This window comes from Melampsora larici-populina (assembly GCF_000204055.1).
Source record: "Melampsora larici-populina 98AG31 unplaced genomic scaffold MELLAscaffold_8, whole genome shotgun sequence".
Taxonomy (NCBI): Eukaryota; Fungi; Basidiomycota; class Pucciniomycetes; order Pucciniales; family Melampsoraceae; genus Melampsora; species Melampsora laricis-populina.
Window position 1 is genome coordinate 636,791 of NW_006768772.1, and position 12,744 is coordinate 649,534.

The 12,744-nt window shown below is 39.9% G+C and overlaps 2 protein-coding genes across 2 annotated transcripts; both read left to right on the plus strand.

Moving 5' to 3' along the window:
* Positions 1–529: 529 nt before the first annotated feature.
* MELLADRAFT_95841 (uncharacterized protein) lies at positions 530–1,390 on the plus strand (the record flags this gene model as incomplete). The annotated part of the gene is made up of 2 exons (XM_007407058.1): positions 530–1,279; positions 1,355–1,390. The coding sequence occupies 2 exons, from the start codon at positions 530–532 to the stop codon at positions 1,388–1,390; spliced, it is 786 nt and encodes a 261-aa protein (XP_007407120.1).
* A 786-nt stretch (positions 1,391–2,176) lies between these two features.
* MELLADRAFT_95842 (uncharacterized protein) lies at positions 2,177–3,583 on the plus strand (the record flags this gene model as incomplete). The annotated part of the gene is made up of 3 exons (XM_007407059.1): positions 2,177–2,540; positions 2,620–3,464; positions 3,548–3,583. 3 exons carry the CDS (start codon positions 2,177–2,179, stop codon positions 3,581–3,583), a joined length of 1,245 nt encoding a protein of 414 aa, XP_007407121.1.
* Positions 3,584–12,744: the final 9,161 nt, after the last annotated feature.

The following is a 12,744-nucleotide window of genomic DNA, read 5'->3' on the forward strand; positions in this document are numbered from 1 at the left end:
TCGAGATTATCGCCCGAATCTTGCAAGAATTTGTCAATGACTTAGATAAAGAAATTGATTTTCCTGATTCAACTGCTACAGAAATTTACCTCAAAAACTCATCGTACAGACAATTAAGCGAATTACGATTGATCTCTCAAGCTTGGTCAAAGGCTGTTATACCTTTTTATTTCGAAACAGTATCTATAAACAGTTCAAGACGCGCACAATTAATTCTGGATAACTGGAACGATGATATATTTAGTCCACGTGGTTCTTGCCCTGTTCGAAGACTGGCAGTTGAAAATATTTGGTACCGGAAAAGAAAAGATGGAATAAAAGACAAAGGTAGCTGCATTTTTTCACAAAAAGATGTTGATTTCAGCTGAGATCCTTTGGTATGAGTTTTTTGAAGCACTAACTATAACTTGTTTCAAATGCGCGTTCAGTTCCAAAAGCATCATTGTCAATTTCAATGGATCAACTATCAAGATTAATCAGATTGCTTGGGACGAATTTGAAGACTTTGAATATTTCTTTTTTTAATTGCATGGGAATATCACCTGATTTGATCCCAGCCATTAAAACTATCAAAGATTTGAAATCTTTAAGCATTTCATTCGATTGTGATGGGGCAAGTTATGGGACTTACGATTTCAACACACTATCAGGTTTATTTTCAGCGATTCCCAATCTTGAATATTTATCAACTCATCATGATCAAATGGATACTTTCACATTATACCCCCCGGCTTTATCAAATCTACGTTACTTTTCTATGCAATCTGATGAAGAAAACTTGGAAGGAAATTGTCATATCACTCAAACTGCGAAAAATACTTTAAAAATGATTGAACTCTCTCGTGGTTATATTGTACCTATCAAAGGTTTAAAACAGGTTTTAGAGCCAATTAAAGATACCTTAGAAGGTCTCTTCACACTCGTATTCACTATTCAGGTCACCAAACAAGTCTCAAACATGAACTTCCCAAAGTTGAGAGTCATCAAAACTCAGCCAGTAGATTCTCGTATACCAGAAGTCAATTGGTTAAAAGCTCCGATGTTAAAGAATGTTAGGACTGTTATAACAAATCTAGAAAATCAAGATTATTGGCACAACGCTTTAGAAGGTCCTGGCCGGGATGCTTTGAAGAAAGTACCAAATTTCAAACATCTTGTCTTCACTAATAATGCACACACTGAAACTCAAGCTCTTGATCCTCAATTGGTCAGATTGTTTGAATTTCATGGAGTTCAATGCCATTTTACTGATCAAGGGTTATCAGCAGATGAAATCATGGTATGTTCCAATATCTCCATTTTGACGGTAAAAGACTTTAAAGATTTTATACTGATTGCTTCATTTGATAACCAGACCTTAGATTGTGAACTCAATGGACCAGTGATTTAACTCCTTAATTCCTCTCATCAAAACTTCTCATGACGAAATCTCTTCACTTTCTTGTACAATTTATTGCAATTTTAGACTTCTTGGATAGATAAAATAAATGTAATAATATCGTTCAAACATATAATCAGAAATTATTTTTCTGGGAACCTTACCCAATATGAATTTCAATTGGACGTAATGAAAAATGCATTGAAGGAAACATGATTTCCTTGTAATGAAATTGTAAGGTGGCGCTTTCAGATTCCACCTATTCAAAGAAAATGCCAGCTGGGTCGGCCTTGTGAGTCCAATCTCCTTGTTGTATACTCCCATTGAATACGGGTTTCATTGACTTGAAGATGTGATTCAACATACGGAGGGCTACGGAAGGGTTTTCAAGAAAAGAACGTGCCGCGTCGTGCGCGCGCTGCCGAGGAAGCAAAGCATCAGGGCGCGCCAGTTTAATCGCGCCTGCACCCTGACTTCAGAGATCAGACAAAAGCTCAGCTTGTTGTTTGTAGAATTCTCTCACTTCATAGACCAACGATATCGTATCAGTTATATTATTTCAGTCTATCGCGATTCAATTTCCTACAAATCAAACTAGCGAGGTTTTCGCCCATAACCAGATCGATTATCGAGTAATTCAATTCGAAAAACAATCAACCTGAAACAGTTTGCGACCTCGGGACTCTTACCGGTTTCTAAGTTGATCAAAGGAGTATCCCGTTTTGAAGAACTTTCGAGTCATCTCTCAAGAAACATCAAAGACGTCTTGTTCAGAGACTGGACAGCATTCAAAACAGCATGGAACATACGATGAATGAAGTCAATAGGTTGCCATTCGAGATCGTCAATCAAATCCTGCAAGAATTTGTACATGAATTGCCGAAGGAACCGTCACTAGCTGGGCCCCCTCCTTTACCTGCCCTGACAAGCGAGGCATACAAAGAATTGATTGCATTAAGACTAATTTCTAAAACGTGGTCTAAAGCTGTTATACCATTTTATTTCAGAACAATCTCTATACAGAACTCGAAGCGTGCAAAAGTGATTCTAGATAATTGGAGTGACAGTTTATTTAGACCCAATTTTTCTTGTCCTGTCAAAAGACTTAGTGTCACAAGAGTTTGCTGTTTGGAAGAAGAAGCCTGTATATTGGAGAAACATTGTAACTCGGGTTTTCATTTCACTATCTTGCAACACTTATTCAAAGTACTGACCAACATTTTCTGTACTTCTACTCTTAGGTCCAGAAGGATCAACTTGCGTGTCAATTAACCAATTGGAAAGATCAATCACATTGCTTGGGACAAACTTGAAGGCTTTAGATGTCAACTTCATAGATTGCAAGACAATTTCGCCTAATTTAATCAAAGCTATCAAAACTATAAATGAGCTAAAATCATTATCCTTGTTCATCACCTGTTGGAAATTGGACCGGGGATCTTTCGATCTAGACTCGTTATCCAATTTCTTTTCAGCAATGCCTAAACTTGAATACTTGAAACTTTTTGATGATGCACCAAATTTTGATTTCAAACCTCCGGCTTTATCAAATTTACGTTACTTTTATTTTACAGCTCATAGGGCAAACATCCAAGGAAATTCTCAAGTCACTCGTGCGGCAAAAGATACTCTCAGAATCATGGAACTTTGTTATTCCAATTGCCGTGGTCTTGTTCAATTAGCACAAATCTTCGAGCCTGTCAAAGATACATTAGAGGGTTTCTTCACAAGTGCATTTAATGAGGATGTACCTCGAGATGTTGAAAACTTAACTTTTCCAAACTTGAAAGTACTGGAAACACAATTCTTTACAGCTCATCCCAAGTCAGGATTCACCTGGTTAGAAGGTCCGATGTTGAAAAATGTTAGAACAATCTTTACAAGATTGCGTGTTGAACATTGTTGGCAAGAATCTTTGGAATTAGGTGGTGTGAATGCTTTGAAGAATTTGCCTAATTTCAAGCATCTTGTCTTTATTAAAAACCGTGGTGAGACCAAAGCTAACAATCCTGACTTGATTGAAGCCTTCAAATCTCATGGGGTTGAGTGTCATGTCACCGATCCATTATCGCCAGATGGAATGATGGTTAGTTCAAATTTTCATCACGCATCACTTTGATGTAATTGTTTTTCAAAGATTTCATACTGATATCTTCACTTGATGATCAGGAACTAGATCGCTTGCTTAATGGCCCAATCAACTAAAACACACGTTTCGATTATCAAGATTCCTCCAAAGCAAACTTCTCAACTACCTTTTGTATCATTTTTGATACATATAAGCGTCATAAATGTGTATACACAATAAATGCAACTTTTATATGAAGCCCATGCAAGATTTACAATGAAGTCCATTGGAATATCGGCGAATTTCTCTTCTTCAACAATATCTTAAGGCAAAATTGAAATCAATCAGGTTGTTGATCACCTATCGGATTGAAGCCATGCTGGAGTCCAAAGAGATTTTATAACAATGCAATGTGACAAATTCTTGTTATTGGGACTGAGGATGACAAGTTGCAGTCACACAGCAGCTCTTGTCACTGCCAGCATTAGTTCAAAGCAATCATTGCAAAAGTCAGAATTTCAATGGATTAAAACGTTGAATAAATTCCAAAATGACATGTTGTAAAGGTTTTGTTGCAGTCAATGAACAGAATGAAAATCTACTTAGGGAATCAAAGACACTTTTTGGTACAGTTTTTGATTGAAAGTCATATGTAGTAGATGCTTATAGCTACTCAGTTATGATATTCAACAGCTCAGTGAGTACAAACTGCTTTTGAAAGAGATTAGTGTAGGAAAATTGCAGGATAAAGCTGTGCATTGAATGCACCCCCATAATTAAAAGTGGAGATGGAATGCTGTAAAGTTTCCGTTGCAGTTGATGCGCAGACTGACAATTTAGTCTGAATATTGTGTTGCACTTGACATGCATGGAAAAATTTGGATTGATGGAGACTGTCAGATAAGTCAAGCTTTTGATTCAAAAGAGAGGTAGATGCTTTTCAAAATGTAAATGTGGTCCTTCTAAACAATCCTGTGGGGTAAGCCTGGTGAGAGTCAATGCTTAGAGTGTAACATGATTGATGACAGCCTTTTACTCAGTGGAGCTTTTGATCTACATTGCAAATGGCCAACGATGAATTGACACATTTTTGAAAAGCTGGTTTGTGGTTGAACTTGCACGGTATGATGTCCAATGGTTTCTGGTAAGGTGAAGGATTGGAGAAGCTGCTTGCAATTTAATTCCTGAATCAATGAGAGGGAACCTTATATAGGTGTCTTTCTCTACAAAGTTCAAATAAGGAAATAATGATAAAGTACAACTATGTGAAGTCAAAGACATCACATTTACAATTAAGGTGGACAGATCTGATACATCTGAATCCGGAATACAATACACTTGGACAAATCCAATGAGGATTTGTCAAGAAAAATTAAAGGAAAGACATTTGAAAAGCACAGAAATGTAAAAGGAAAATACGCTGGAAAGCATCAAGAAAAAATAAGAAGATAAAAAAGGAAAGATAGGAATTTAGGTTATCACATTGGGTAGGATTAGACAAAGCTTTTTGAGAAAGTTTACAATCATTCAAAAATCAGGGGAGAGGCTGATGAAAATTCTGGAGTCTTTTCAAAATTACATTTCAAAAGACCAAAGACTAACCATTCATCCAAGTTGAATTGTTATTGGAAACTTTTGTGACACTTGATGTGCACGGAGAAATTGCAATTGATGAGGAGTCGGACCTTGAGGTAAGGACTGCTTTTGATTCAAAATCAAGTAAAATTGTTTGCAAGAGTTCAATGTGGTTCTTCTTGGCAGTCCAGTGGAGTAATTTTGGTGGTAGTCAATGCTCACAGTGAAACTTGTTTGATGCAACATTTTTGGTCAGTAAAGCTTTTTCAGGAAAGCTTTCAAAGCTTATAATTAAAATTTGGGAGAAATGCCTTCAAAGATTTAGTGGGACTTTATGAAATTAACTACTTGTGGTTGGTAACTTGTTATTAACAAAGGGGAACGGGATAATTCAGACTTTACAACATGTAACTTTTATACTGATGCCATCAGATATCTTACAGGTTATTTTGATTTTGGACAAATGATGTCATCCAGTTTACCATCCAGTTTACCTTTGTCCAACATTATCCCATTGAGTTCACTATTGTCAGAAAAGTCAACACTTTTCTAGTTTTTTCTCTTTAGCCCACCCTCCACTTCCCTTAGGTATTCTTTTGTTGTTATATTTCTCATCTAAGATTTAAGATTCAGAGTATCATTTGATTTATTCTTCCTCAGAAAAAAAAATGGGAGTGAAGTTTTTATTATTATTATGGTTTCTATATACATTTATTATTGGACCCCACTCTTTATCGCCCGGTTAGAAAAACCCGTCGCCCCCTTACGGATAATTTCGGGTCGGACCTCGGGCGAAACCTACAATATAGCCCAGTTTCTCCAGGAAGCGGGCAACGTCGGTGATGGCACAATTTTTGTCTTACACGACTGGCCAAAAGGCTGGTAATTTGGAGTCATGCACACATTGCAGAGGAGGCAAGAGCTGCATATCATAATGGTGATACATTAACCAAAAGTGCATAGAAGGCATACAATAGTTGAACAAGACAGCACGTGTACAACAACATAGTCATAGTGAGCATAAGTTCAAAAGAGAACAACACAGGGTCATAGATACAGAAATAATGTAAGATAGCGTGTATGACCACACAGTGAGCATAAGTGTAAAGAGAAAGAACCCAGTATCTGTTACGGCTATGGCTGGCCAGGCATCATGGATGGCAAGGCGCACAGCCTACCTAACCTTCTTTCGGATTAGACTAGTTGGAATATGGAGGAATGTTTAGGAATGGACCGGTTATTGTTTCACTATTATGTCATTGATTGTAACACCACGCGCAACTTGTTTCAGATATAAACTGTGTTCTATCTCATGTGTTTTAGCTTTTCCTTCGTCACATTTCTCTATTGTTTCGGTAGTCCTAAACTGACACTAGTCATTCTAGGTAGAACCTTTTTCCTTTTTCTCTCTATATGAAAGGTCACATTTCTCTATTGTTTTGGTATTCCTAAACTGACACTAGTCATTCTAGTTCCCTTTCCGTCTTTGCCGCTCTACAGGTTATGAGCTACACGTTACCAGACGGCATAGAAGACAAATCTTTTGAAACAGCAAATTCCAAATCAACGATCAATCACGATACTACCTCGCGAATTGAAGAACTCGTTGAAACAGACATCACTGACCAACCACCATCCACCATGGAAGGTGTTCAATCTACAGCACCCGGTGCTGGGAATGACCAATTGATTAATCAAAACGCTCCTCCTTCGAATTATGACCAAACTCTTAACGTTCAGAACAATCAACAGAACGTGAATCAACAATCTAACGTTTCGAATGTCACGGACATCTTTCAAACTGCTCCTGTGGTATCGAATGATACGTCCTTTGCCTCATTATGGAAGCTTTGTCCTATCAAACTGGATCAATTAGCAACTTTGGCACCCGATGGATCAAACTTCGATATTTGGGATGCGGATTTCAGACGACTCCTCCAACACTTTCCAGGATGTGCTCCCTATTTACAACCAGGAATTATGCCAACTCAATTCGGATGGGTTCAAGACTTTGCAGAAGGTGTTATTTCGCTTATGCACTGGACAATCGATAAACAATTAAGCTTATGTTTGAATCAAGTTTCTAATGTGCCATCTGAGCGATACGGTTACCTCAAGGCACAATTCTCTGGCCAGACCTATGCCAGTCGCATTGCCTTACACGCTCAATTACACAACACGAAATACGATCCTACGTCTGAAACTATCGATGGACACATCGCGAAAGTATCTGGAATAAGGAGAAAACTTGAAAGATCTGGAATGCTCACAAACAATGATGATTTTGCTGCCATCCTGGCAAACAGCATGCCTACTGGATTTCCGGATGTCACTCACACTTTCGAACCGATCCTCAGAGCGAACCCTCAAGCTAACATCACTTCATCCAACATGACTTGGGCCCTAGGGGCTGCTGATGTTTCATTCAAAAGAGGAGCTATCGGTGTGGCAGAAGGAATGATGACAGTTGTTAAGAAGAAACCTGAACAGACAAGAGTTAGATGTCACTATTGCAAGAAGAGAGGACACAAAGAAGATGTGTGTCGAACTAAGAAAGAGAAGGAGTGATCATCATCGGCTGCTTCAACATCAGATACTCGCATTGTGGAACCACAATTCGCCAATATCGATTTTACTGGGTGCGTGGACATCAGGCACATCATAGTTTCACAACTGGATACTGACATCGACCCCTCAATCATCATCTTCGATACTGGCGCAACTCATCATGTATTTAACAACCGTTCTCATTTCATTACAATACGCGATATTACACCTTTACCAGTTAAAATGGCGAATAACTCATCTTCCTCTTTTATTACTGCTGTTGGTACTGTCCGTATATGCAATGTAGCAAACTCCAAGGAGTTTTTGAACGTTAATAATGTATACTTTTGTGAGAGTCTGCGCCATAATCTCCTGTCTGGAATTCAACTAGAAGAAGAAGGAATTACGTTTTGAAACTCAAAAGATGGAATTGACCTCTGGAGAAACAACTCAAGAGTAATCACTGCGCAGCGGTTAGGAAGGAAGTGGGTATTGAAATCTGTTCCTCCATCCATTACAACAGCTGCTGTGACAGGTGACTTCATGCTTTGGCATCGTCGTTTGGGTCATCCTAATGACCGAACCCTCCTCAAGCTAATTCGCGATCAATCATGTGTTGGACTTCCGGAAAAACTGACAAAAACTACTGTTTGTGAAGACTGTGCAGTGGCTAATTAATCTACGAAAACATCCACAATTGGGCCTTCACTTATCTCTTACGACACACCGTTACAGTTAGTTGTGGCCGATTTATGCGGGCCTTTCCCGGTTAAAACAATTTCCGGCTCCAAATATTCTCTTGAAATCAGAGATGTTTATTCGACTTTCATGCGAACATACTTACTGAAATCAAAGATTGAAGCCACACAACACATCAAAATTTTTATCGCAGAAGCAGAGCGACGTACAGGTAGGAAAGTCATCCACTGGCGTACTGATGGGGGGGGGGAATTTGTGAATAATTCCCTGAAATCGTTTTTCGCTGAAAAAGGAATAGCAGTACAGACTTCACTTCCTTATTTTCACGAACAAAACGGTGCGATTGAACGTGCAAATCGTACAGTTCAAGCTGGAATGCAAGTCCTTTTGAGGGATTCCGGTCTTCCACGACACTTTTGGGGTTTTGCAATCACCACAGCCACAGATCTACACAACAAAACGCCAAACTCCAACACCGGTTCAAAAACACCAACAGAACTATTTTTCGGATTCTCACCTCAAGTAGACCATTTACGAATTTTCGGCAGCTGGGCTTTCGTCCACGTACCATTGGAAAAACGAAAGAAACTTGATGAACGAGCAATCAAATGTAGGTTTGTAGGATACCTTGAACAAAGCAAGGGTTGGAGGTTTTGGGTACCATCAACAAATGAATTTATCGACTCAGGACATGCTAGATGGCTCAATGAGAAGGTTATACCAAATGAATCACTCACACCTCAACACCCGATCTCAACGAACGAAGATACTTCTTTGAACGACATCCTCTTATCCAACGACAATCTCAAAGCACATCAAGAATTGCGAGATCTCATTGAATCACTCTCGGTTTCATACTTACTTGATGACGCAACTTTTACGGAAACGGTACGAAGTCAAGATCTTGACATAGCTACTCTTCAAGCAAAAGCGGCCGGTATTGCATTTCAATTACCGAAAAGTTATCAAGAAGCAATTAACGGGGAGCATAAGAATGAATGGAAAGAAGCATGTAGAAAAGAAATTGAAGTACTTACAAAATTGAATGTGTGGGAAGAGGTGGTTTTGCCGGCTGGACAAAAGACAGTCTCGAGCAAGTGGGTTTTTGCTGAGAAAACGGACTCAAACGGTAATGTTGTCAAGAGAAAAGCCAGATTTGTAGTTAGCGGTTTCACCCAACGAGAAGGAATAGACTTTTCTGAAACTTTTGCACCTACAGCTCGTTTCACCTCTCTGATGATTATCTTCTCTGTCACGGTGAACAAAGGATGGATCTTACGGGGTTTCGAAATCGTTGCTGCTTATCCTCACTCACCCATCGATGAAGAAGTTTACGTTCGGCCAGCAGAAGGCATCTCTACGACATTACCTAACCTTGTTCTACTTCTCAAGAAAGCTCTCTACGGTACAAAGCAAGCCGCACGGTGCTGGTGGAAGCATTTTTCATCGGTGTTGGCAGGCATGGGATGTAAGTACTGTGTGAATGATCAATCACTTTATGTTTTGCATTACAAAGGTAGCATAGCTTTACTTTGGATACATGTAGACGACGGAGTGATTGCAGGTTCATCCATGGACATCGTCCTTTTCATCCGAGACTCCTTGCTTAAATCATTCGAACTCACCTGGAATGACAATCTCGAGCAAATTGTCGGCATCAAGATCCAACACTCCCCTGAGGGTATTTTCTTATCTCAACCATCTTTAACAAGTACTATTCTTGAATCCACCGGTTTCAGCAACTCAAAAGTTATGACACCAATGATTGCGAATCTTAACTTAGCTTCGACCGATAAGGACGTCTTGGGCATCAACACTTCATCATATCTTTCAATCCTTGGTTCTTTATCTTATCTCGCTATAGGAACACGCCCGGACATGGCTTTCGCGGTCAATTATTTGGCACGTTTTTCATCAAGACCGAATGGTGAACATTGGCTTGCACTCAAGCATCTACTCAGGTATCTTAGTGGGACGAAGAATGATGGTATTTGGTTCAAAAAGATGGTGGATGGAAATGACCTGGTTACGTATTGTGATGCGAACTGGGGTGGAGAATTCTCAAGGTCAACGCATGGATTTGTGGTATTTTTGTTTGGAAACGTAATTTCATGGGCGTCAAGACGGCAGAGCTGCGTAGCGACATCAACATGTCACGCAGAATACATGGCACTGGGCGTAGCTTCAAGAGAGTCGATTTGGGTACAAAACTTACTTGAAGACATCTTTTCGACGGCTTTTATTACAACCTTAAAGTGCGACAACACGGCAGCTATCAAGGTAGCTCAGGATTTGCATCTCACGAAACGATCACATCATGTATCTAGAGAATTTCATTATGTAAATGAACAAATTTTCGACGGAAATTTGAAGGTTGAATGGGTAGATGGACCAAATCAAAAAGCGGATATTTTAACAAAATCATTAGGTAACATTATTTTTCATATGCACAAGAAAAACATTTGTATGACTTAGAATGATAAACCTCTAAAAGTTTGAGGGGGGGTGTTACGGCTATGGCTGGCCAGGCATCATGGATGGCAAGGCACACAGCCTACCTAACCTTCTTTTGGATTAGACTAGTTGGAATATGGAGGAATGTTTAGGAATGGACCGGTTATTGTTTCACTATTATGTCATTGATTGTAACGCCACGCGCAACTTGTTTCAGATATAAACTGTGTTCTATCTCATGTGTCCTAGCTATTCCTTCGTCACATTTCTCTATTGTTTCGGTAGTCCTAAACTGACACTAGTCATTCTAGGTAGAACCTTTTTCCTTTTTCTCTCTATATGAAATGTCACATTTCTCTATTGTTTCGGTGGTCCTAAACTGACACTAGTCATTCTAGTTCCCTTTCCGTCTTTGCCGCTCTACAGTATCAACTAAATAAGATACAGATAAAGATACAGAAATTACTGAGCTCGGGCAGCAAGCCACATATCCATCTGGCCTTTATACTTTGCAATCCAGTCTGGTACTTGGGTAGCGCTGATGGTTGGGGACTTCCCGTATAACTGAGGGAATGGAATTTTTGATGGACCCCCGGTTCCAAGACTCACAAAATGGTTGCCATTCACAAAAGCCAGGATAATTGGTTGCTTGTTGTTAGGCGGGGTGCGATACGGAAAAAAAGTACTGCAATTACCTTCCAGTGGGTCGAAGAGTACAACGGGACAGTCGTAAGTACTTGCAATGATGTAGCCCATGTAAGGCATGCGTAACCAGAACTCCAAAGTGCATGTGCGACCCTGGGGTTCAAGGCAAACCAGTAGATCCTCAATGACTTCGGTCGCATAAGGTTTGATAGCCCGTCTCGTCTTCATTCCAGTTTGTGATCTAGAAATGGAGAGGAGGCCCTCGTGCTCTGCCCTGTGGCATACTAGTTCTTCAAGTAATTGACTACGAACTGATACGTACGCGTCCTGAGTCTGATTATTGAGTGATGCAGCGATTGCACAATAACCGCAGTTGCCATTTGCAGGTGGGTTGAAGATTGACTTGATGAAAGGCACGATGAAGCAAGGTAGTTGTTTGAGTATGAACTGTTCGTCAGGGGTTTTCAAGATGCTCTTGAAGCTCGCAGAAGACTTGGATGAAGCTGTGCCCCGCTGACTTCTTTTGGATGAAAGAGATCGCTTGGTCGATTGTTTCACATTAGCGTGGGTTTCGAATTCATCTGGAAGTGGAAAGATGGCGGCTCCAAAGGATCGACGCTTCCAGAGTGGCTCGTACTTTGGGATCGCCTCGATTCAAGTTTAAATCTTCTGCAATTAAAGAGATACTGATTTCCGGAACGAGTACGTGTCGCAGAAACAATTGAACGCTGAGTGGGGACGCCCTTGCGGCGTTAAGATGTGATTTAGAGGCTATGTCGTTAATGAATAGTTCCTCCAGTGTTTTAAGAATGATCGCATATCCCTCATATCCATAACTAGAACAAGAAACATATGACTTCAGACACTATTGGATGATCAAGAAGGTACCAGGCGGAAAACTCACTATCCAGGTTGTTCAACCTCAAAATGATCCATTTGCGCATCAATTTGATTCATGTGGCTGTGTCCAATTAGCTTCTTGGCCAATTCAAGATAAGCGGACTTCTTGACTTTGCATATGATATTGCTCAGGACCATTGAATGTTTCTTGATGCGACTGTGAGACAAACAAACAGGGAGTTAGACAGAGGATTAACAAGATGGAGTGTAGAGTGGATACATACTCAGATAATCCACTGAAATCGATTGCTATTGGCCATCCCTTGCTGACACCAAGCGGTATGATGTCTGTCTCCACGTGATGCAAATGACAGAAGTCTGCTGTTTGCATGAACTGTGGTTCAAGCGTGACATATCAGTAAATTGATGCATACCAAAAAAAGATAGATCAGATACATACCGGAAGTGACATTGCTCCGGCACGGCCAATACCTTTTCGAATATTAGGCATCTTCAGTAGGGTTTCCATGAGTTCAGT